This window comes from Dendrobates tinctorius, unplaced genomic scaffold (assembly GCF_039654945.1).
Source record: "Dendrobates tinctorius isolate UK_male_01 unplaced genomic scaffold, ASM3965494v1 ptg000092l, whole genome shotgun sequence".
Lineage (NCBI taxonomy): Eukaryota > Metazoa > Chordata > Amphibia > Anura > Dendrobatidae > Dendrobates > Dendrobates tinctorius.
In genome coordinates this window covers 7,951,332-7,978,431 of record NW_027361760.1, presented here as the reverse complement: position 1 = coordinate 7,978,431, position 27,100 = coordinate 7,951,332, and the positions used below count along the sequence as shown (strand labels likewise).

General features: G+C 43.5%; 1 protein-coding gene across 1 annotated transcript in view; it reads right to left on the bottom strand.

Annotated features, from left to right (window-relative positions):
* Positions 1-27,100, bottom strand: part of LOC141098497 (uncharacterized) — a 295,534-nt gene that overhangs the window by 102,537 nt on the left and 165,897 nt on the right. The window contains exon 7 of the mRNA XM_073586333.1: positions 14,659-14,740. Within this exon, the coding sequence (XP_073442434.1) occupies positions 14,659-14,740 (82 nt within the window). The remainder of the gene's footprint in view (positions 1-14,658; positions 14,741-27,100) is intronic.

Here is a 27,100-nt window from a genome sequence, read left to right as displayed (position 1 = left end):
TTCTAGATGTCGTCATGATTCAAGGGCAAAGGGGCTGTCATCCCTCTGCTTGCTCTGGGAAGGCTGCGATAGCAGCATTTAGGTGGTTATAGTGCAGGAAGCGGTGCATAAGTGCTGCTGGCACTTTGTGCTGGGTGTCAGTTGTCAGAATCAGTCGACACCAGTTATTTGGAGTGTAGATTCAGTGTCTTTTGCAGATCCCCTGAGGTACCAAAACGGCAGACACCCCTACACAAGTGATCCCGTTTTGGAAACTAGACCCAAAGAATTTCAATGGTGGGGGGGGGGGGGTTTGAGCTGTTAGAACTCTTAGAGCTTTTTAGCCCCTTCACCTCAGAGCCTGTTCTAACATCCCTTATCAGGTCAAATTTTACAACTCTAACCAGTTTCACTTTTCAGGGTACTAACTCTGGAATGCTTCAATATACCCAAGTGATTCAGAGATTTTTTTTCCCTGACACATTGTACTTTAAGTTAGTGGTAAATTTAGGTATATATAAGTTTAGGAAAATTTTGAACATTTGACAAAAAAAAAAAGAAAATTTTGCAATTTTCTAATGAAGATTATATCCCCTTAAATCAGAAAGTTATACCAAACAAAATACGTAAAAATGATTTGTCATGTGTGCTCGGATAAGGTTCGAAAAATAGAAATTAGACCTATCAGTAATAGTATTTCCAGGAGTCCATCATGACAGCACGACAGGAGGAGGTAGTCTTATTTATCCTCTAGGGACAGGAAACACACTAGGTTAAAAGCCCCCCACCCTCCGCCTCACCCCCAGTGTCTTTTACTAATCACTACACCACTATGGATGCAATTATTTTATTGAACTCTTACATACAAATGTTAACTCCTATCAGTTTCAGAATTCAGGGGAGGTAATGCAATGGTGCTGTGATGATGGACTCCTGGAAATGCAATTACTGGTAGGTCTAATTTCTGCTTTCCCAGGATGTCCCTCATGACAGCATGACAGGAGAAATACCAAATAAATGGCATTCTAGGGTGGGACCACTGCTTGTAGGACCTTTCGTCCGTAAGCCAATTGTTGACCTGACATCACATCTAACTTGTAGTGTTTGCAAAAGGTCGTTATATTAGACCAAGTTGCAACCCTGCAAATCTGGTCAATAAAAGCCCCTGCTCTTTTGGCCCAGGATACAGAAATTGCCCTTGTGGAGTGGGCTTTAATTTTTAGCGGGGGATCTTTTTTCTCTGACTCATATGCTAGTGCTATGGTTGACGTGATCCACCTAGACAAAGTTAATTTTGAGGCTTTTTTACCCTTATTCTTTCCTGCATATTGTATGAATAGATTTGAATCCTGCATACAAGTAGCTGTGACCTCTACATAAAACATCACTGCCCTTCTCACATCTAGTATGGGAAACAGCCTCTTTCTCATTTTTTGGGAGATGACAAAGATGGAAGAATGATCTCTTGGCTCAAATTTGTCTCTGACACTACCTTCGGCCAAAAGGACGGGTCAAGCCTAAATATTAATCGATCCTCTAGGACAGGGTTCCCCAACTCCAGTCCTCAAGGCCCACCAACAGATCATATTTTCAGGATTTCCTCAGTATTGCTCAGGTGATAATTGCATCACCTGGGCAATACAAAGGAAATCCTGAAAACATGATCTGTTGGTGGGCCTTGAGGACTGGAGTTTGGGAACCCTGCTCTAGGATCTGCAAATAGGGACCCCTTACTGACAGTGCCTGTATTTCACCCAAATGTTTCGCCCAAACGTTTGCCGTCTTCACAGAGAGAAAGTTGATGCTGGATTCTTCCTGGGGCTCATAGGGTGACCTGCACAATGTACCAAACACAAAGTTTAGGTCCCAAGGAGGAACAGTCTCTCTGACTGAGTCTTAACCAGGTAACGGCTCGAGAGAACCTTGCTACCCAAAGGTGGTTCGCTAAAGGAAAGTCCATGAAGGCACTAAGGGCAGAGATCTGAACCTTTAGCGTTCTAGGCTTTAGGCTCATCTCAAATCCTCTCTGGAGGAAGTCCAATATTCAGGCAATGTCTGGGCGGGCTGCGCTTGAAGTAGATTCCCCCACGTAAGAACAGAAGCCTTTCCATATTTTGGAATAGATCGCTGATGTCACTGGTTTCCTACTCGCCTGCATGGTAGTTATCACTATGTCTGACTACTCCCTGGAGCTTAGGATTTTCCACTTAGAATCCAGCCCATCAGGCGCAGAAGAAGAGAGTCTTGGTGCAAGAGGGGACCCTGGGACAGCAGGTTGCATCTGTCTGAAAGGGCTACTGGATCTTCCAAAGTCATGCGGTGTAATATTGGAAACCAACTCCTCTTGAGCCAGAAGGGAGCTACCAATATCACTGTGGCCTGTTTTTCTCTGATTTTTATCAGGATCCTTGGTATGAGGGGAAATGCATACAGAAGTTCTTCTTCCCAACTCTGGGATGGGTCATCTATGCCTTGTGGGTTGTCCCCTGGATTTATGGACAAGAATCTTACCACCTTTGCGTTCTTCCGGGTCGCAAACAGGTCTATACGCGGTGTTCTCCATCTCCGGGTCAGCTGGTGGAATACTTCTGGGTTCAGTTCCCACTCGGAGGACCAAAGCTTTTCTCTGCAGAGAAAATCTGCTGTTACATTCTCGAAGCCCTTCAAGTGCACCGCGGAGATGGATCGAACGTTTCTTTCGCCCACCGAAATATACTTTCCGCTAAGGTTTATAGGAGCTGGTCCCTTGGACCTCCCTGGCGCCACAGCAAGAAAACTGCTGTGATGTCCAACAGGACTTTCACATGACGATCTCTGACCATATCCTGACAATGTTGCAAAGTCTGTGAAAAATGAGGATGAATGAACTCATGGAGATCAACATCCAACACTGCGGAGACACCATCACATGTTTCTCAACGCAGTGATTCTAGAGCAATGCCCCCATCCCTTATGAGAAATATGTAAAACATGCAAAACACAAGCCGCGGAGACACCATCACATGTTTCTCAATGCAAGCAATGACTAGCCAGGTCTTTCCCCGGGAAGGAACAACCACGGGAAGGGCAGTCTCCAATGAAGGAAACCGCCTATGCCAAAACATGGTATCCATCCACAGACAGCTGTTTCGGGGTATTGCCTGGCTAGTCATTGCTTGCGTTGATAAACATGTGATGGTGTCTCCACGGCTTGTGTTTTGCATGTTTTACACATTTCCCATAAGGAATGGGGGCATTGCTCTAGAATCACTGCGCTGAGAAACATGTGATGGCGTCTCCGCAGTGTTGGATGTTGATCTCCATGAGTTCCTTCATCCTCATTTTTCACAGTCTTCTACTAGGCATTGCTCCTACTGGCCAGTTTCCTACTCCACACTGATGAGGGGCAATACCCCGAAACAGCTGTCTGTGGATGGATACCATGTTTTGGCATAGGTGGTTTCCATCATTGGAGACTGCCCTTCCTGTGGTTGTTCCTTCATGGGGAAAGACCTGGCTAGTCATTGCTTGCGTTGAGAAACATGTGATGGTGTCTCCGCGGCTTGTGTATTGAACATTGCAAAGACTCCCATACTGCCTTTAGCTCTCTGTAATTGGGTAGTACGAATATGGGTAGGATTCCTCCATCTCGTGATGGGAGGTGCTTGGATCTGGCTGTGTTGGCACGAGACTGGACACGGTGCTCTGGAACTCTTCCCTAATTATGGCCCGCATATCCGTTCGAAAAGACACCTGTTCTTTCAGTTATTTTGCAACACACTCCGCACATAACTGCTTTGTGTATGAATCCGCTAACCTGGTGCTGCATGTCGGGCATTTCATTCTTTTCCGGGAAGAGGAGCCTGATCTCTTAACAGAGTCCCTTTATCCTAATACAAAAAAAAAACCCAGAACATTTTCTATTCTTACTAACTACTAACATGTGGTAAAGAAGGTACTATGAGGTTACTTGCACTGTCCAAGGACTGCTCGGCTGGTGTTTCTGAGCGAGGTGGATTAACTTCCATGGTTCATTCAGACTGTGAACAGCACCCATTCTGTGAGTGCCCTTTTAAAGAGTCTTACTTTGTCCAGGTGGCCTCCAGATTACCCTCATAGCTCTCTCATGCATTCCTGATTGGAACTCATGCTGCGCTGCCCCGATCGGAAGTGCCCCTCCAAACCAGAAGTGTGCATCCTCGAAAGGCGTTCGGAATGGACGCTTACTCGTGCGACTGGAACTAAGCGGCCAGTGGCGGCGTGGAGCCGAGAGCCCTCTGGAGAGGGAAGCAGCAACGTCGCGAGCTTTCCTGCTCCGCCAACAAGCTTAGGGACCCCAGGCCTAGTGAGGTATCAGCGGTGGAGCTTCTTGACAGCGGGAAGCGAAGAGATTCAGTCCCCTCCGTTCTCACTGAGCTCCGGTAAGAATCGTGCTCCTCTTGCGGCTCCTGTCCTACTAAGGACAGGAAATACACAGGGGATGAGGGGGTCTTTTAAACTTGTGTGTTTCCTGCTCCTTACACGGACAGGAAAGAACACGAGAGGTTAAAAGGTCCCACCCCACCTCACTTCCCCAAGTACCACGCGGTGGATAATGCAATATAACACTTTATTGAACAATATCATATTACGCCATATGAAATATGGCGTAATATGAAGGATGCAATATGAATATGGAGGCGTTAGAAAGGGTGCTGTCAGGATGGACTCCTGGAAAATTACCGGTAGGACTAACACCTATTTTCCAGAACGTCCCTCCTGACAACACACCATGGATAATACCAGTGTACCTCCTCGGTGGGATTACTAACTGGAGAACTTTTCTCCCAAAAGCAGTCTGTTGGAGAGTACATCTAATTTATAGTGCCTGCAGAACGTCACTGGACCTGCTCAGGTAGCAGCCCTACAGATCTGGTCTATTGAGGCTCCTGCTCTCTCTGCCCAGGAGGTAGAGACCTCTCTAGTTGAGTGAGCCCTCAGACCTTTTGGGGGTAAAGATCCCTTCTGACTGGTAGGCTAGAGAAATAACCGAGGTAATCCATCTTGCAATAGATGCCTTAGAGGCTCTTTTACCCCTATTTTTACCCCAAAACAGGATGAACGAGTTATGGTCCTGTCTCCAGCTGCGGGTGGCTTCTAATGTAGTCAATAACTGCCTGTCTAACATCCAGCGAATGAAGGGACTTTTCTTTGCCATTTGAAGGATTTGGACAAAAGGAAGGTAATAATGATTTAGGTTTTGACAGGAGGCTACCTTGGGTACAAAAGCGGGGTCCAATTTTAAGATTATCTAATCCTCCCAGATCTGGAGATATGGGTCCCGGGTAGACAAGGCCTGGAATTTCCCCACTCGTTTAGCTGTGGTAATAGCTACTAAAAATGCTGTTTTTAACGTTCGGGTTGGGCATTTGTTCGTCTGGAACATAAGATTCTCTACATAAAGACTTAACAACTAAGTTTAAATCCCAAGGAGGGGTCAGCCGCCTAAATGTAGGGCGCAATCTTTGTATTGCTCTGACGAACCGTATTATCCATGGGTGAGAGGCCAGGGGGTAATCAAAGTAACTGCAACAGGACAATGACCCCAAACATGCCTCCAGGCTGTGTAAGGGCTATTTGACCAAAAGGAGAGTGATTAGGTGCTACCCCAGATGACCTGGCCTCCACAGTCACAAGACCTGAACCCAATCGAGATGGTTTTGGGGTGGGCTGGACCGCAGAGTGAAGGCAAAAGGGCCAACAAGTGCCAAGCATCTCTGGGAACTCCTTCAAGATTGTTGGAAGACCATTTCCGGTGACTACCTCTTGAAGCTCATCAAGAGAATGCCAAGAGTGTGCAAAGCAGTAATCAAAGCAAAAGGTGGCTACTTTGAAGAACCTAGAATATAAGACATTTTCTGTTTCACACTTTTTTGCTAGGAGTGGCAAAATCTACAGTTTGGTACATCCTGAGAAAGAAAGCACTGGTGAACTCATCAATGCAAAAAGAACTGGGCGCCCATGGAAGACAACAGTGGTGGATGATCGCAGAATTATCTCCATGGTGAAGAGAAAACCCTTCACAACAGCCAACCAAGTGAACAACACTCTCCAGGAGGTAGGCGTATCAATATCCAAATCTACCATAAAGAGAAGAGTGCATGAAAGTACGGTAAATACAGAGGGTTCACTGCACGGTACAAGCCACTCATAAGCATCAAGAATAAAAAGGCTAGACTGGACTTTGCTAAAAAACATCTAAAAAAGCCAGCACAGTTCTGGAAGAACATTCTTTGGACAGATGAAACCAAGATCAACCTCTACCAGATTGATGGTAAGAGAAAAGTATGGCGAAGGCGTGGAATAGCTCATGATCCAAAGCATACCACATCATCTGTAAAACACTGCGGAGGCAGTGTGATGGCTTGGGCATGAATGGCTGCCAGTGGCACTGGGTCACTAGTGTTTATTGATGATGTGACACAGGACAGAAGCAGCCGAATGAATTCTGAGGTATTCAGAGCCATACTGTGTGCTCAGATCCAGCCAAATGCAGCCAAACTGATTGGTCATAGTTTCATACTACAGATAGACAATGACCCAAAACATAAAGCCAAAGGACTGCTCGGCTGGTGTTTCTGAGCCAACCCAGGAGTTTATTAAAGCAAAGAAGTGGAATATTCTTGAATGGCCAAGTCAGTCATCTGATCTCAACCCAATTGAGCATGCATTTCACTTGTTAAAAGACAACTTCAGACAAGCCCACAAACAAACAGCAACTGACAACCACCGCAGTGAAGGCCTGGCAGAGCATCAAAAAGGAGGAAACACAGCGTCTGGTGATGTCCATGAGTTCAAGACTTCAGGCAGTCATTGCCAACAAAGGGTTTTCAACCAAGTACTAGAAATGAACATTTTATTTACAATTATTTAATCTGTCCAATTACTTTTGGTCCCTTTAAAAACAGGGTGGCTCATGTTTAGGAGCTGAAATTCCTAAACCCTTCATCCAATTTTAATGTGGATACCCTCAAATGAAAGCTGAAAGTCTGAACTTCAAGTGCATCTAAATTGTTTTGTTTAAAATCCATTGTGGTAATGTCTAGAACCAAAATTAGAAAAATGTTGTCTGTCCAAATGTATATGGACCTAACTGTATATAATTCCACATGTGTTAATTCATAGTTTTGATGCCTTCAGAGTGAATCTACAATAGTCATGAAAATAAAGAAAACTCTTTGAATGAGAAGGTGTGTCCAAACTTTTGGTCTGTACTGTATAAAGCCGTCTCACACAGCATGCCCACATCAGACATTGCATCTTTGAACCCTGCTCATATAGGTACTGTTCACATGGTCTGGTTTTAAATACATTGGATAAGACTGCTCTGAGAGTTATACCTTGGCATTGGTGGAGCGGCTTAGCGTACATTTTTTGCAAAAAACGTATCAACTAAACACTCAGTTTTGTCGTCATCTTTTTACTAGCACTTGCTGTTCATTGTTGGAATTTTTTTACAGCAGTATTTTTTCACGTTTGTTGTACTGTGTTTCTCTATGTTCCTCATTAGTAGTTATGACCAGGTCCAACAAGCTACGAGCTCTCAGGATGTCCCTTTCAGGATCCACGCTGACAGATTAAGTTTTCTCGGGTTCTGATGGAAGACTGGACCCTGATGGATTATGTCCTCCCTCTGGGGAAGTAGTATCGGATCTTCCACTGCCATGGCTCCTAGTAGTGAGAACCAGCTTCTCCGATATTGTAAGAAACGTCCGCTCAAGCCCAGGAAAAGATTCCTCCTGCTAGCTCCTGGAGTGCTCGATCTCTGGGTCCCTCTTGATGTTGCAGGAAGGAAACAGTTATGTTGTCTGACAATTCTTACATGCTGATTCCTCAGACATGCCAGATTCTGCCTTAAAGCTTCCCATGCGGCGTAGAGTTCCCTGTAGTTGGAAGACCTGTGAAGATTCTCTTCTGGCCATCTGCCCTGAAGGATTCTTCCCTTTAGATGAGCTCCCCATCCCCATTTGCTGGCGTCCAAAGTGATTACCATGCATAGGGAGGTGATCCACTGGATGCCCACCTGTATATTCCTGGGTTGAGTCCACCAGCATAGTGATCTTTTTGCCGCTGGGGATAAGGACAGCGTCTGGTCAAGAGAAGACTGTAGCTGATCCCAGACAGACAGGATGTTTTTCTGCAGAACTCTTGAGTGGAATTGCACCCATCGGATGCAAGGGATACAAGCTATCATCAGGCCCAGCACCTTTATGGCTGATCTGATGGAGACGTGGCTTCTTACCAGGTGCTTTACTCTGCTCTGTATTATCTCCTGCTTCTCTGCTGGTAAAAAGGATGTTCTGCACCTGGAATCCAGCAGAACCCCCAGAAACACCTTCCTGGTCTCTGGTGTTAGGCCGACTTCTGAGTGTTTATTGATCAGCCAAGGAATTCCATAGTAGAGATGGTCAGGTCTCTGTGCCGAATCAGTTCTTCTGCTGATCTTGCCACCAAGAGGAAGTCGTAAAAGGTATGGTACAATGACGACCCCGTGGTTTCTTTGGTAAGCCACCACTTCTGCCATCAATTTGGTGAAAACTTGGGGAGCAGAAGCCAGGCCAAAGGGAAGGCACTGAAACTGGAAAAGGCATGTTCGATCTGGCAGACTTACTGCAAATCTCAAGAACTTTAGGCACGCTGGGTGGATGGGGACCTGGTAGTTGGCACTTTTCAGATCGAGAGTGCACATTAGGGCGTCTTTGTCTATGAGATGGACAGTAGATCTCATTGACTCCATCCTGAACCTCTTGTACTTGACCCAGAGGTTTAACGGTTTTAGGTTTATTACCCTCAAATGAAAGCTGAAAGTGTTCAACTGCATCTGAACGGTTTTGTTTAAAATTCATTGTGGTAATGTCTAGAACCAAAATTAGAAAAACGTTGTCTCTGTCCAAATATTATGGATCTAACTGTATAGAGGCCTGTACTTGCCCCCTGGATGATGGACCTCATTTCTGATAAAAGGGATGGCTGTTCCTCCCTTACAATCTTGGTCGAACAGGCATCACAGAGGGTCCTGTTATAGGTGTTTGAGAGTCTTGTATGGCAAACAGGTCATCGCTTGGACTTTGATGAGGTTTTGCCCATCCGGTTGGGCGTAGGCAGGGGCTCCCTTGTCCTGCATATTGCAAGAGAGGGACTAATTAGCTATGTTCTGAGAGTGCCCTGAGTACTGAGGACGGTTATAGTGACCGCTGGGTGCTGGGGATTTTTTGCGAACAGCGCACTTACCCCACCGTCCTGCTCCATCTTGCCCAGCTCTTCCATGCTGCCACCGTACGCCCTGCGAGATCCAAGAATTCAGTCTGGTCTCGCTATCTTCCGCGTTCCTCCTGGAACGCACGCAGACCTGTGACACTGTTAGTGACAACACCGGAAGGGAGACGTCTCCCTGAGCGCTAATTCCAGAAGAAGCCTGCTGGCCACTGACTGAGCCGAGAGCCTCCCACCAGAAGGAACGATTCGCCCTGGAGCGCATCCGCTCGACTGGTCTTTGGGGTAGAAGGACTCCCCACGGAGGAGTTCGGCCCTGGGCCACTTGACAGAGGAAAGGACCTTGGACCAGCTGCACGATCCCCCTGAGCCCAGTAAGCTGCTGCTACTGATCTCGTCTGTCCTTCTGTGCAGGGACAGGAAAAACACTGAGGGAAGTGGGGCGGGGTGGGACTTTTTAACCTCTCGTGTGCTTTACTGTCCCTGTAAAGGAGGAGGACATCCTCCATGGTACTGTCAGGAGGGACATCCTGGAAAACTACTGTTTGGGCACATGGCAAGGCTCGGAAGGAAAGGAGCACCATTTGACTTATGGAGCGCAAAACTAGCTGGGATAGACGCCATGTTACAATTGCAGAACCCCTGCAATTGTAACATGTAAGCCCCAGACAAGTGTAAGCCCCAGACAATTGACACTATTTTGGGAACTACACCTCTCAATGAATTCATCTAGCAGTGTAGTAACCATTTTTAACCCTCAGGTGATTCACAGAAGTGTATAACATTGGGCTAAGTAAATGGAAAATTACCATTATTTCCACCAAAATGTTGCTTTGGCCCCAAGTTTTTAATTTTCAAAAGGGATAACAGGAGACAATGGACCATACAATGTGTTACTCATTTTCTCCTGAGTACACCCATATGTGGTGAAAAACTACTTTTGAGGTCCAATGCCAAGATCAGATGGGAAGGAGTGTCATATTGGGCCTCATATTTTGCTGAAATGGTTTCAGGGTGCCATGTCACATTGGCAGAGCCCCTAAGGTGCAAAAACAGCAGAATCCCTTCATAACTGCCACATTTTACAAACTACACCCCTCAATGAATTCATCCAGGAGGTGCAGTGAAAATGTTACCCACATATTTTACAGAGAATTTGCCATTGGGCAGTGAAGAATGAATAATTACATTCTTACCACTAAAATGTTATAGCCCCATGTTTTATTTTTATAAGGGCTAACAGGAAACAATGGACGTCACAATTTGTAGTGCAATTTCTCCTAAGTGCGTCAATACTCTACAAGAAATCGTGAACTACTTTTTAGGCACAGTACAAAGCTCAGAGGCGAAGGAGCGTCATATTGTAGTGCAGATTTTGCAGTTATGGTTTACGGGTGCCATGACCCACTGGGAGAGCCCCTGAGGTGCCAGAACAGCAGAACTCCCCCATAAGTGACCCCATTTTACAAACTACACCTCTCAATTCATCTAAAGGTGCAGCAATCATATTGACACCATGGATGTGTCACAGAATTTTATACCATTGGACAGTAGAGAAAAAATAATTATATATTTACCAAAAAAGTTGTTTTTGTCACGATTCCTCCGCTCACAGAGTCTGGAACTCCGTGATGTACAGCTCTGTCATCTGAAGTGCAGCGGGGTAGGTGCAGTGCGACAGATAGGCAGGGACCACAGAAAAATCAACATAAACAGTGTCTTTATTTTCAGACTCACATACAGTCCATGTTCAAAACTCATTGCTGTGAGCAATGGCACCGCCGTATCTCTTGGGTGCGTCAGCTGCCTTGAAATCCCTGGCTCTGTTAGCTCCAAAAAGACCTGGGTTGCACAGAGCCTCATGCTCTGCAGCTTGGAAACTCCAAACTGACACAGCCAAGACCAAATTGACAGATTTAAATGGAATCATGGTCATAGGGCCACTTCCAAAACCTGAAGTGGAGAGGGGGATTTACCCCACTAACAAACATGGAAATTCCTCTAAAAATAAAAGCCCTTGACAGGTTTTCCTAAAAATCTGACTGGGTCAACTACCTGGACCCAATCCATTCTTATTTTGCCTTGCGATTCACAGGTGTTCTGCTGAGAACACAAGGTGCTCCAGTGGGTTTAATAAGACTCCATCCATATATCGACCCTACCCATATGATCCCCCTCACTGCCTCACACATCTTATCCAGTGCTGGGGAATGCTGAGCTTTCAGTGCCTTGATTTACAGCTCTGTTGACCTGAGACTGTGAGGTGCAGAAAGTTCTCCAGGTGTTCCCTGTTCTTAGTAGTTGCCTTGCTATTTAGATGAGCTGTCTGGCCCAGATCCATGCCAGTCAAAGCTTCTGCTCTCTGGTGTGTGTTTGCTAGATTTCTGTACGGCCAGTTCTGATCTGTGGCTGCAAGACCTTTGGACAGTGTTCAGACTACTAGCTTGTTTTTTCCCCTTTTGCTTTGATCTATTTCTCTGATATTCTGACCCTGGACTGTGACCCGACATACACATTCATCTTTTCCCTTAGTTTACTACGTGCCCTCTTGGTACTGAACCCAGAATGTCTGACTTCTATGCCTCAAGGCCTGTCTAAGTAGTGACTAGAATCACAGTTTTAGCCTCAGGTTTTACATTTTCACACAGTGAAATGGGTAAAAATGAGTCAATTTCTGCTGAATGTGGCAATACCCCGTGGCTGTACAGTACTGTTTAACCCCACGACTAGACTCAGGAGGGACAGAGGACTATTCGACTCTTGGAGAACAAGTTTTCACAGAGTAGTTTGTAGTTTGTTCAACCTGGATGAATGAACACAGAACTTAATCACATGCTAAAAAGGAAAAAAAAATGTTTATAAAATGGAAAGAGGGAGGCATATCTAAAGAAGAATATAATGCTGTCTGCAGAACCTGCAGGGCACAAAACAGATTAGCTAAAGCAGAAAATGAATTGAGGCTTGCAAGAGATGCCAAAAGCAATAATAAAGGATTTTGGGGATATGTCTAAAGTAAAAGAAAAGTCAAAGATGCTATAGGATTTTTACAGGATGAAAATGATGAAATGGTAAGACAGGATGTTGAGAAGGCCGAATTTTTAAATTCCTATTTTGCATCTGTTTTCTCTCAGAAAGGAAATGTAACATCAACTGTTCTTCACTGTCCTATTAAGGGAATAGAAGAATCCAGGATATCTATAAACAGAAAGATAGTGAGGAAACACTTAGCTAACCTAAATGAATTCAAGTCTCCAGGTCCAGATGAATTACACCCCAGAGTACTGAAGGAGATAGCAGAAGAAATTTTTGAACCCCTCTCCATAATCTTTGAAAATTCTTGGAGAACAGGAGAAGTCCCAGAAGACTGGAGAAGAGCAAATGTTGTTCCTATCTTCAAAAAAGGGGAAGAAGGTGGACCCAGGCAACTATAGGCTGGTGAGTCTGACTTTTATACCAGGAAAGATCTTTGAACAAATTATTAAACATGTATGTCAGTACCTGGATAAGAATGAAGTGATTAAACAGAGTCAGCATGGGTTTGTAACTAATAAGTCATGTCAGACTAACTTAATTTCCTTCTATGACGGAATCACTGATTGGGTGGATCAAGGATTTGCTGTAGATATAGAATCATAGAATCGTAGAGTTGGATGGGACCTCCTGGGCCATCTGGTCCAACCCCCTGCTCAAAGCAGGATTTGCTAAATCATCCCAGTCAGATGTCTGTCCAGCCTCTGTTTGAAGACTTCCATTGAAGGAGAACTCACCACTTCTCGTGGCAGCTTGTTCCACTCATTGATCACTCTGTCAAAAAGTTTTTTCTAATATCTAATCTGTGTCTCCTCCCATTCAGTTTCATCCCATTGCTTCTAGTCTTTCCTTGTGCAAATGAGAATAAAGTTGATCCTTCTACAATGTGACAGCCCTTTAGATATTTGTAGACAGCTATTAAGTCTCCTCTCAGTCTTCTCTTTTGCAAACTAAACAATCCCAAATCCTGCAACCTTTCCTCATAAGACAGGGTTTGCAGACCGGTCAGCATTCTGGTTGCTCTTTTCTGAACTTGCTCCAGTTTGTTGATGTCTTTTTTAAAATGTGGTGCCCAAAACTGGACACAATATTCCAGATGAGGTCTGACCAAAGAGGAGTAGAGGGAAATAGTGACTTCACGTGATCTAGACTGTATGCTTCTGTTAATACATCCTAGTATTGCATTTGCCTTTTTTGCTGCTGCATCACACTGTTGACTCATATTCAGTCTGTGATCTATTAGTATACCCAAGTCTTTTTCACGTGCTGTTGCTTAGGCCTATTCCTCCCATTCTGTATATGCTTTTTTCATTTTTATTGCCCAGATGTAGTACTTTGCATTTTTCCCTGTTAAAAACCATTCTGTTAGTTGCTGCCCACTTCTCCAGTTTATTTATATCTTTTTGAATCCTCTCTCTCTCTTCTCTAGTATTAGCTATCCCTCCTAGCTTTGTGTCATCAGCAAATTTAATCAGTTTACCCTCAATTCCTTCATCTAAATCGTTGATAAAGATGTTGAACAATACAGGGCCCAGGACAGAGCCCTGTGGTACCCCACTTGAGACATTCTTCCAACTGGATGTGCAGCCATTTACGACCACTCTTTGGGTCCGATCACTAGTATATAGTATATCTTGACTTCAGCAAAGCATTTGACAAAGCATCTCATACAATCCTTATTGAAAAAATGACCAAGTATGGAATGGACAAGGCAAATGTTAGGTGGATTCATAACTGGCTTAGTGATCGGACCCAAAGAGTGGTCGTAAATGGCTGCACATCCAGTGCAGACAGATTGATATAGAGGGGAGAGGACCCTGCCCTTGCGGGCTTACATGCTACAGGATGGTGGGGAAGGAGACAGTAGGTTGGGGGTTGCGGCAGGTCCGGTGTTGTTGAGGCAGTAGCTCCAGTAGTGGTGAGGAGGCAGCAGTGTCATTGCAGGCTGTAAGCTTTCTTGAAGGTAAAATGTTGGGTTTGGAAAGCTTTCAATACTCTCATGAGGACTAGTGGCAGATACGAGTCTGTGAGTAGCAACATCAATGTATTTATACAAATGGACTCATCTTATAGATTCCCTATTATGGCAACGAAAATTAAATCAAGTGTGACTTTGTTTGGGTTCTTGATTCTGTTCTAAATTGTACAACTATATCCTTTTGTGATGTGTGTGTGAAAGAGCCCTGTATAATTTTCTTAGATTGCTACATTTGGTTAAAGCCCAAATGGGATAGTTACGGTGTGGGCCACAATGGCAAAAGAGCTTCAAGCACATGCCAAATAATAATAATCTTTATTTTTATATGGCGCTAACATTCATAATCACTGAACTACAAATGTGAATCTGCCATAGAAAACAAACTGTCTATGTATGTAGAGTGGAGGCATTATTCACAAAGTCCTACTGCATATACTTACAGTCGGCAAAGCGTGGGGAAAGATCAGTGGATTCTCCTGAGGTCAAGGAGGGAGACATCGGTGCAGGTTCAAACACTTTGTCCTAAAAAAATAAGCATAAAACAATCCAATCTATTAGCTGCCAGTGAATTGGAGTTGAAAACGTGTTACATTTGCAAGTCATGGTGAACTCAATTTGAATTTTGATTTGAGCGAATGGTCAAAAAACAAAACCATTAAACATTGGACAAATACCGTATATACTCGTGTATAAGCCGACCCCCCCTAATTCTGCCACAAAAAACTGGGAAAACTTATTGACTCACTTATAAGCCTAGGGTTAATGGTGGTCCAAGAAGATGCTCCATAGATAAACCCCCAATATTCTGCTGCACAAGGGTTAATGCTGGCCCAAGAAGATGCTCCATAAATACCCCTCATATGCTGCTGCACAAGGGTTACTGCTGCCCCATAAGATGCTCCATAAATACCCCCCATATGCGTCTGCACAAGGGTTAATGCTGCTCCATAAATATCCCCCATAATATATGCTGCTGCACAAGGGTTAATGCTGCCCCGTAAGGTGCTCCATAAATACCCCCCATATTGCTGCTGCACAAGGGTTAATGCTGTCCCATAAGATGCTCCATAAATATCCCCCATAAAATGCTGCTGCACAAGGGTTAATGCTGCTCCATAAATACCCCCCATAATATGCTGCTGCACAAGGGTTAATGTTGCCCCATAAGATGCTCCATAAATACCCCCAATATGCTGCTGCACAAGGGTTAATGCTGCTCCATAAGATGCTCCATAAATACCCCCATATGCTGCTGCACAAGGGTTAATGCTGCCCCATAAGATTCTCCATAAATACCCCCCATAATATGCTGCTGCACAAAGGTTAATGCTGCCCCATTAGATATAGTGACATAGTAAGATAGTTTTGATGGCTGAAGGAAGACCTTATGTCCATCTAGTTCAGCCTATTTTTAGTGCAGCTGTTCTGCATTGTTGATCCTGGGGAAGGCAAAAAACCCACAGAGTAGAAGCCAATTTTCTCCATAGGGAAAAAAATTCCTTCCCCAAAACTGGGTCAACCATCTACCTATAATATTCTGTTATTCGTAACCTTCTATACTGTTACTCACAAGAAAAGCATCCATTCCTTTCTTAAATTCATTCAGTGAGTTGGCCATCACCACTTCCTCAGGAAGAGAAATGCTCCATAAATACCCCTTATTTGCTGCTGCTGCAATTAACGAAAAAAATGACACTCCCCTTTCTGTTGCTGGGGGCCAGGTGCCGGTGGTCCTGAGCCCCCGGCACTGGCGATATTTACCGGTCCCCGTTCCATCACCGTCCACTGCTGTGTCTCCCGGGTCTCTGCAGAGACATTCAGCAGAGGGCGTCCACTGACTAAGTCATCGCGCAGTCTGACCTGAATGTCACAGCAGGAGGACCGGGGAGATACAGCGGTGAACGGCGATGGAACGGGGACAGGTGAATATTGCTCTGCTCCCCGTCATACTCACCTCCTCGCATGCGCATATTCATGAGTTTAGTGAGCAGTACCACGTGACCGCTAAACGCAGGAATCAGACGACCAAGGGAGAAACAGGGGTTGCAGAGAGGGGGCGAGTATGGTCTCTGACACTCCCGCTCCCCCTCCCACCCCCTGTATATGACTCGCGTATAAGCCGAGAGGAGGGACTTTCTGCCCCAAAAAATGGGCTGAAAATCTCGGCTTATACACGAGTATATACGTCACTCCAGACATTAATATATTAGTGCAATTGCATCAGTGAAGAAGATGAGTAACTGACAACACAGAGATTCAGTTGATAGGGGGAGATCAAGATAGGTACCAGAACTCAGTGATATGGTTCAGATCCTTTTTTTTCTTTTTTCATTCTTAATGAATTAGAAAGCAGCAGCAAGGGAGCACAATAATTCTTACAATTCTTGTGCAATAGATTTTATGAAGGGAGGAACAAATTTCTTTAGAAATACAAAAGAAAATTCCTTTAACCCCTTCATGACCCAGCCTATTTTGACCTTAATGACCTGGCCATTTTTGGCAATTCTGACCAGTGTCCCTTTATGAGGCAATAACTCAGGAACGCTTCAACGGATCCTAGCGATTCTGAGAATGTTTTTTCGTGACATATTGGGCTTCATGTTAGTGGTAAATTTAGGTCGATAAGGTTTGCATTAATTTGTGAAAAAACGGAAATTTGGTGAAAATTTCACATTTTTAATTTTTATTCCGTTAAATCAGAGAGTTATGTGACACAAAATAGTTAATAAATAACATTTCCCACATGTCTTCTTTACATCAGCAAAATTTTGGAAACAATTTTTTTTTGTTAGGATGTTATAAGGGTTAAAAGTTGACCAGCGATTTCTCATTTTTACAACAAAATTAACAAATCCATTTTTTTTTAGGGACCACCTCACATTTGAAGTCACTTTGAGGGGTCTATATGGCAGAAAACACCCAAAAGTGACACCATACTAAAAACTGCACCCCTCAAGCTACTCAAAACTACATTCAAGAAGATTATTAACCCTTCAGGTGCTTCACAGCAACTAAAGCAATGTGGAAGGAAAAAATGGACCTTTTAATTTTTCCAACAGAAATTTTCTTTTAGCATCAATTTTTTCATTTTCACATGGGTAACAAGATAAAATGGATCCTAAAATTTGTTGGGCAATTTCTCCTGAGTACACCAATACCTCATATGTGGTTATAAACTACTGTTTGGGCGCACGGCAGGACCCGGAAGGGAAGGAGCACCATTTGACTTTTTGAATGGAAAATTAGCTCCAATCGTTAGCGGACACCATGTCGTGTTTGGAGAGTCCCTGTGTACCTAAACATTGGAGCTCCCCCACAAGTGACCCCATTTTGGAAACTAGACCCCACAAGGAACTTATCTAGATGTGTGGTGAGCACTTTGAACCCACAAGTGCTTCACAGAAGTTTATAACGCAGAGCCGTGAAAATAAAAAAAATCATTTTCACAAAAATAATTTTTTTTAGCCCCCAATTTTTTATTTTCCTAAGGGTAACAGGAGAAATTAGACCCCCAAAGTTGTTGTGCAATTTTTCCCGAGTACGCTGATACCCCATATGTGGGGGTAAACCACTGTTTGGACACACATCGGGGCTCGGAATGGAGGGAGTGCTGTTTGACATTTTGAACGCAAAATTGGCTGGAATAAATCGTGGCGCCATGTCGTGTTCGGAGACCCCGTGATGTGCCTAAACAGTCGAAACCCCTCAATTCCAACTCCAACCCCAATACACCCCTAAGTCTAACTCAACCCTAATCATAACCCTAACCCCAACACACCCCTAAACCTAATCCCAACTCTAACCCTAACCACAAGCCTTACCCTAATCCCAACCCACCCCTAACCTTAACCCTAATTCCAGCCCTAACCCTAATTCCAACCCTAACCCTAGCTATAACCCTAATTCCAACCCTAATTTCAACCCTAATTCTAACTCTAAATGGAAAAAAAATAATATTTTTTTTATTTTATTTGTGCCTGGCTATGGGGGTGATAAACGGGGGGTGTATTAACTTTTTTTTTCATTTTCATCACTGTGAGAGTATCACAGTGGTCAAAATGAAAAATGAACGGGCAGCCGGCAATTTCATGGGCGCCGCCTTCTTGGACAATGGCAGGCGCACTGCGCATGCGCCCGCCATTTTTCAAGATGAGCGGCACCCATCATCCGGACACCGGGAGCCACGATGGGACATCGGAGGTACCAGGGGGGAATCGGAAGGTGGGGGGAGCGATAGGAAGGGGGGGAGCAGATGATGACGGCAGCGACCGATCGCCGCCGTCCATTGGTGGCGGGGGCCGATTGGCCCCGCCAGTCGGTGTGGGGGGGGGTCGGGTATCGGTGTCCAGCCATGTCCGATGCTATTGCAGCATCGGCCATGGCTGGATTGTAAAATTTCACCAAATTTCATTGGTGAAATATTACAAATCGCTCTGATTGGCTGTTTCACTTTTAACAGCCAATCAGAGCGATGGGATTAACCATAGAGTGTCCTCTGTGTGCAGGTCGGGTGACCTTTCAGTGACCCCGGTCACCCAACCCGCAGGAGGGCGATTTATAGCATGACGCCTAAGTAGGCGTCATGGGTCGTTTGGGCACGACTTTTCATGACACCTACGTAGGCGTCATGGGTCATGAAGGGGTTAAAACCAGACATCTAACTGCAATAGTAGGTCAATTTTTTTCATATGTTTTACTAGTCAAATTTACATTTGTACATGCCACACAAATACAGCAACCTGTTGAAGGTGCTCTCTTTCGGGTAGTGTACTTTCCCAGCATCTCTTAGGTCAGGTCCACATTAACGTTCTTTCCTTAAGCTCTGCCTACTTCCGCATGCATTCTACGTACCCATCTTTAACATTGTGCACGCAGGGACATGCGTTGTATGCGGATGCATCCGTGTGTCATTTTGACGTGTCCGCCGTTACGCAACATGTTGCATTTTCTTGCTTTCGGCGGCACGTCAAAACGATGCATCCGCCTGTCGGTGGGTCCTCCCTTTACTAAGATTATAGAGGATAGGCTGGGTCTGGTTTAAGAATGACCCTATCAGCCCAAGTTTGCATCACATTTCCATAGATCCCAGGAAGTAATCCTCCCATACTTTTATTCCAATGATAAAAAAAGTATGGAAGGGAAGCTCCATAAGTTAGACATAAGAAGGTATTCGGTACTGAACCAGAAACTGAATTGTAGGAAGTATAGGTTTCCATTAGAAATGGGCAAACTCCAACAGTAAAGTTAGGAGTCTGTATCAAAAAAGGACTTCACAGCATTACTGATCGGGTTCGGCATCCCGAACATTGGGAGTTTCTCGCGCTGTCATATGCATGACAGTGCTGCCGCTAGTCAGACATCCGTGGTTCCCATGCTGTCAAAAGACAGTGTGAGCCCGCAGCTGTGATTGGAGGTAAAATATTTACCTCCGCTCACTGGCATCGGTGATGGGACTACTGCCCTCATAAGCCTACGCCTGCAGCTGCTAATAACAGCTAGAGCAGGCAGCGGCTGTTGGGAGTATTCATCAGCCTGCACCTTATGATTAAAGAAAAAAAAAAAAGAAAGAAGGGGGGGGGGGGGGGAGCATGGGTTCCCCTGTATTTTTTGATAACCATCCAGGCAAAACTAATGGCTAGGGACAACCCTCAGCTGTCAGCTTTACCAAGGTTGGCTATCAAGAGTAGATTTAATTGAATAATTTTTTACAAAACTTAATGGTCAGTTGAATGGTCAGATTTAGCCAGGCTAAATCATACAGCTGGGGGCTGGTATTCTTAGACTGGTAAGGCGCCCAGATATTACCCCCTAGCTTAAAAATAGCAGCCCGCAGCAGCCCAGAAAAGGTGCATCTATTGAATGCACCAATTCTGGCACTTTGCCCTGCTCTTCCCACTTGCCCTGTAGTGGTGGCAAGTGGGGTTCATATTTGTGGGGTTGATTTCACCTTTGTATTGTCCAGTGATATCAAGCCCATGGCCTAGTAATGGAAAAGCATCAATAAGACGCCTACCCATTGCTAATTCTATAGTTATATTTTAACTAGACACAGAGCTAGAATAAAGTCTAATATTTAAAACAACAAAATACACTTACATTTTTATTTAAAAATAAACAGTTGTACTCACCTAACACCCATTCCATTGAAGCCCTCGTCTCCTGTAATAATAATAAAAAAAAAAAATCACATCCCTCACCTGTCTGACATTCTGTCCCAGACCACAATCCATGTCTGGGGAAAAATAGTTTTCAACATGGACGATGCCAAGATGCGACAGTCCAGGCATGAGAACCACAGGGAGAATGAGCTGTTGCAAGCTCAGCCTCAGTGACCAGCACTGACTGAGTACCTTAGGGAGCATCATCGATTTTAACACCATTCCCCCAAAAGGACAGATCATCAGGGGAAGAAAGATTAAGTCGATAATGTTCATAGAATGTAGACAGAGAGGACCACGTCGCTGGTCTTGCGTATCCTGCCGATTGACACCTCAAGTTTCTCAGCCCAGGAAGTTGCTATGGCCCTGGTGGAATGAGCCTTCAAGGTCTCTGAAACTGGTACATTACTAGCAGAGTAGGCTAAGCTAATGGCATCCCTGATACATTTAGTTATCGTGCCCCTTGTTACTTTTAGGCCTTTCCTAACCCATTAAAATGAAACAAATTAGGACTTTCTCCATATTTTTGAACCAAGACCCGTTTAACATCTAGTGTGTGTAGCTTGAGCTTTTCCTCATTTTTAGTATTGCTACAAAAAAGGAAGGGAGAACAATGTCTTGGCTCCTATGAAATATAGATGCTACATTTGGAACATATGCTGGGTCTGGCCTCATTATAACCCTACTTTTCCAATATCTGTGTAAATGGGTATTTGATAGATAGGGTCTTCAAGTCATTGACTCTATGGGCTAATATCAGGGCCACTAAAATTTCTGATTTTAGTGTATCTTAACCGGTGCTTCACTTAGAGGTTCAAAGGGAGATCTTGTTAACGCTTCCAGGACTGGGTTTAGATACCGAAGGGGTATTCTTGGAGTCGGTATCAGTCCAAATCTATCACATGCCTTAATACACTTAATTATCCATCTATCTCCAGCTAGGTTTTAATTATATAAAGGCTCCTAGAGCTAACATTTGCACTTTAAGACTGCTAGTGGCTAGGCCCATTTCCATTCTCTTCTGAAGGAACTCTTGTATGGCTTTAGTCAGAAATTCTTCCCAGGATTGTCCCGAACTACTCAAAAATATTATCCAAGTCCTACCATACATATTAGTCGTTACCAGCTTCTGGATCCGAAGCAGAGTAGAGCCTGAGGCCAGGGAGAAGCCTTTTTGGATTAATAACGACCTCTCAAAATCCATGCCTTTAAATGCAGGCCTGACATCTGAGGATAACATACAGGGCCCTGCCTGCGGAGATAAAGAATAACTGGAAGAATCCAAGGATATGACGCAGCCATCATTCTCATTCATGTGAACCATGACCTCTTGGGCCAAAAAGGGAGCATTTAAAATAACTTTTGCTCGCTTGCCTAAATTTTCTTCAGAACCGCAGGAATCAATACTCCATATGAATAATTTCCATCTGTTTTTGAATAAAAATGATCAAACTATCAAGTTTACTCTGATGTTTTCTAAGACAGATTTAAAGTTTTTAGATGTTCTGGTCAAACAAAATGAAGGTAAATTAACAACTACATTATATGTAAAAAAAACCTGATATGAATAATCTTTTGACATATGATAGCCAACATCCACGTAATATGGTGAGGTCAATACCTTTAAGCCAATTATTAAGGGTGCGACGTATTATAAATGAAGTAGAGGTAGAAGGAGTCCTGGATTTCTTAAAAAAAAATTTGCAGAGGATATCCTAGAGATTTATTGGATGTAACAAAAAGGTTTTTAGATGACAAAGGATAGGACTATTAAAACCAAGAATAAAGAATACAGGACTGACCTGCATTCTCTTTGTTACGACCTATACAGAAGATAAAGACATGAAATGTCACTAGAAAACATTGGGGGACGCTGACAATGTCTACCTGGTATAGAGGGTTTTAGAGAGCCAACGCTTTTTTCTTATCGAAGAAATAAAAATATTAGAGATCATCTTATTAAATCGGATATTGGGTCTATGAAAAAGGTTTATCAAACAACTTTAACGGGCAGAGAGAAAAAAAAATGTTTTCAGTGTCTATCTTGTGTTAATTGTGCACTTATGTTAAGGAGATCAACTTTTGAAGACCCCAATACTCATAAGATTTACACAATTAAACAATATTTAACATGTAAATGTGATCATGTTATATATAATATATACTTCAATGTTCTTGTAACCTGTGGTATGTTGGTGAGGCGTGTGATTTTAAAACAAGAAAAAATCACCGGCTACCATTAGGAAAAAAAAAGACTTGGGAAGGGGGTAATAAAACACACCTCTTAGGGTGGTTTCACATTAGCGCTTTTTAAGCGCACGCACGGCCGGGGGTAGCTCCGCCCCCGAGCTGGCTCTCTGCCCGGCGTGCCCGCCCCTTGCTTGTAGCGCCGCCTCCTAGCGCACAGCGGCGCCTGCGATCGGCGCACCCCATCTTTAGCATAGGGTGCGCAGATCGTGCGCAGGCCGTGCGCTAGTTGCGCTTTGACCTGCGCTGCGCAATTTTGACGGTGCGCCGTGCGCGCCAAAATCAAACTTTTCGGATTTTGGCGCGCACGGCGCACCGTCAAAAGTGCGCAGCGGAGCTACCCCCGGCCGTGCGTGCGCTTAAAAAGCGCTAATGTGAAACCACCCTTAACGAAGCGAGAGCTAAGATGGATTTATAAATTGAACATTTTCAAACCAAAGGGATTAAATGTGGATTTCAAGATTTACTCTATTACTTAAATATATTCCCTTTAGGTATAGGTTCCATCGTGAATGTATGGACCCCAGATTATTAGGAATATGTCCCTTGTAGAATGTATTCCAATTTTAATATATTTAATTTTTTTATATAGATACACCATTACTACAAGTCACTTGCCACCATATACTTACCAAGGATACAGCACACTTGTATGGAGGACAGAGGATGTTACCATTATTTTTTACAAAAATTTTTTTTTTATTTAATTGATTTATTCTTCAAAAAGTTATATGGAGTGTTAGACTGATGGCCAATAAAAATATGATAATGAATATATGTGCTCATTTTGCCTATTTTTATTGATAGGGAATAAAATGGATGTTAGGGAGAGGGTATACTTACCTATATAGATGCCGGGGGTGAGACATCATGGTCTGGAAGGATCGTGTATATCTCCTTGGCACTATTTGGTGACTGGAGGTACCCTGGATAAGGTGCCGTCCAGTATACCAGGGTAGCTTAAATAACTATTCAAACCCGGAAATCATCCATATTCCTTTTCAAACCACTTCTGGTTAATGATACTTTGACATAATTTTAGACCATCAATTACTAGTTGAGATGGCATCTTTAATATGAGAATTGTTAACATGTATATAAAATGATAATTCTGAGCACGTAATAAAAAACAAAGTTAGGGCATATTTATATGTGCAAAAGTTGTGCTGTGGATTGAAAAGTGCCGCCTTCTGTATATTTCCTGTAACGCTCTGCTTAGATCGTCATTATTTTCAAGACAGTATGAAGTGCCAGTGATTAAAATGTGAGCATGAGCGAGAAGGGAATACCATACTCAAGATGCGCTGTTTTAAAACACGAAATATGCAGTATGAAGGGCCGGTACTCTTGCACTACGTAGCAATGTGCTGAGACATGCGCAGTGATTCAAATAGAACACTGAAACCGGAGGTAATGGCGTCCTCCATGTGAAATAGTGTAATCCGATGGGGGTAAGATATATATGATTATACTACAGCTGCACTGAATATAAGTAACAGCTATTAATTGTATTCTGATGTATGATGGCACCAAATATGAGGAGTTGATACTTTTGTGAACTTGGAAAATTGCACTTTAGCAAAATAATTTTCTGACAACGTATATGAAATTGTGATCTAAGGCTGGTTTCACATTTGCGTTTTTTTTCGCGGTATTTTAGCGCTAAATAGCGCATGCGTTTTTTTTCCTATACTTTGCATGGGATGCGCTTATGTGCGCATACACATGCGTTTGTACGCGTTTTACCGCGCATGCGTTTTTTTGCGGTATGCGCTCGGGCGCACAAAATGCAACCTGTTGCATTTTTTGAGCGTCCGACTTGCCTCAAAAAAACGCATGCGCGCGCAATGCGTTCTTTTACAGCAAGACACCCATTATAAGTCTATGGTGAGCATATGTGCGCATTGGCATGCTTATGTATGCGTTTTTTTGCACATGCGGTTTTTTTTTTACCATTAGTTTAGACAATGGAATTTAGGGGTTTGGGTTAGAGTTAGGGTTAGTTAAGGGGGTTTAGGGTTAGGGTTAGGGTCAGGGTTAGGCTGGTTTCACACTTGCGTTTTTTTTCGTGGTATTTTAGCGCTAAATAGCGCATGCGTTTTTTTTTCCTATACTTTGCATGGGATGCGCTTATGTGCGCATACACATGCGTTTGTACGCGTTTTACCGCCCATGCGTTTTTTTGCGGTATGCGCTCGGGCGCACAAAATGCAACCTGTTGCATTTTTTGGTGCGTCCGACTTGCCTCAAAAAAACGCATGCGCGCGCAATGCGTTTTTTTACAGCAAGACACCCATTATAGTCTATGGGTGCGCATATGTGCGCATTGGCATGCTTATGTATGCGTTTTTTTGCACATGCGTTTTTTTTGTTAACCATGGAATTTAGGGGTTTGGGTTAGAGTTAGGGTTAGTTAAGGGGGTTTAGGGTTAGGGTCAGGGTTAGGGTCAGGGTTAGTTATGGTTTAGGGTTTGGGTTAGGGTTAAGTATAGTTTGGTTAAGGGTTAGGGTCAGGGTTAGGGTTAGGGTTAAGTATGGTTTGGTTAAGGGTTAGGGTCAGGGTTAGTTAAGGTTTAGGGTTTGGGTTAGGGTTAAGTATGGTTTGGTTAAGGGTTAGGGTTAGTAAAGTCATGGTTTGGGTTAGTGTGAGGGGCCACCTAATGTTGGAAAAAAACGCAAACGCGGTAAAAACGTACTAAAAACGCAAACGCATAAAAACGCTGCGTTTTTTTCATGCATGCTCATAAAAATGCTTGAAAAAAACGCAGCAGTTGTATGCTTTTGTATGCGTTTTTTCAATGCGTTTTTTTGCAGGAAAACGCGCTGCAAAAAAAAGCAAGTGTGAAACCAGCCTTAGGGTTAGGATCAGGGTATGGTTTGGTTAAGGGTTATGGTTAGGGTCAGGGTTAGGATCAGGGTATGGTTTGGTTAAGGGTTAGGGTCAGGGTTAGGGTCAGGGTTAGGGTCAGGGTTAGGGTGGGTTAGGGTTAAGTATGGTTTGGTTAAGGGTTAGGGTCAGGGTTAGGGTCAGGGTTAGTTAGGGTTTAGGGTTTGGGTTAGGGTTAAGTATGGTTTGGTTAAGGGTTAGGGTCAGGGTTAGGGTTAGGGTCAGGGTTAGTAAAGTCATGGTTTGGGTTAGTGTGAGGGGCCACCTAATGTTGGAAAAAAACGCAAACGCGGTAAAAACGCACTAAAAACGCATACAAACGCATAAAAACGCTGCGTTTTTTTCATGCATGCTCATAAAAATGCTTGAAAAAAACGCAGCAGTTGTATGCTTTTGTATGCGTTTTTTTGCGGGAAAAACGCGCTGCAAAAAAAAGCAAGTGTGAAACTAGCCTATGAACTATGAAATGTATTTGAAGCACCTTATCACAAGTTACAGTGATTGTTAATTATGTCTATGTATATACACTTGTTAGTAACACCCACTGCTTGAGAAAGGCTCAGTGTGAGCCAAAACGTCACCCAGAAATGTGGGTATGAATAAGCCTTACCACTTTCAATATTATGGAGTGCTGTCTTCGCATTTATATATATATATATATATATTTCCCACATATCATGCTTCAAACATAAAGATACCAAATGTAAATTTTTGGTGAAGAATCAACAAGTGGAACACAATTGTGACGTTGAATGAAATTTTTGGTTACCGTATTTTAAATTTTTGTGGAAATTCAAAAACTGAAAAGTGAGGCGTGCAATATTATTCGGCCCCTTTACTTTCAGTGCAGCAAATTCACTCCAGAAGTTCATTGTGGATCTCTGAATGATCCAATGTTGTCCTAAATGACTAATTATGATAAATATAATCCACCTGTGTGTAATCAAGTCTCCGTATAAATTCCACCTGCTCTGTGATAGTCTCAGGGTTCTGTTTGATGCACAGAGAGCATCATGTAGACCAAGGAACACAACAGGTCCGTGATACTGTGGTAGTGAAGTTTAAAGCCGGATTTGGATACAAAATGATTTCCAAAACTTTAATCATCCCAAGGAGCACTGTGCAAGCGATCATATTGAAATGGAAGGAGTATCATACCACTGCAAATCTACCAAGACCCGGCCGGCCCTCTAAACTTTCATCTCAAACAAGGAGAAGACTCATCAGAGATGCAGCCAAGAGGCCCATTATCACTCTGGATGAACTGCAGAGATCTACAGCTGAGGTGGGACAGTCTGTCCATAGGACAACAATCAGTCATACACTGCACTAATCTGGCCTTTATGCTAGAGTAGCAAGAAGAAAGCAATTTCTCAAAGATATCCATAAAAAGTGCAGTTTAAAGTTTGCAACAAGCCACCTGGGAGACACCAAAAATGTGGAAAAAGGTAGAATTTAAGTCCGCAAGGACAGGATCCTCCCTCCTCTGCACCAGTCTGTCATTGTGAATTTGTTTACGGTTAACGATATTTATAACTTTGTAGGTAACCCCTTTGTCATGTACAGCACCATGGAATTAATGGTGCTATA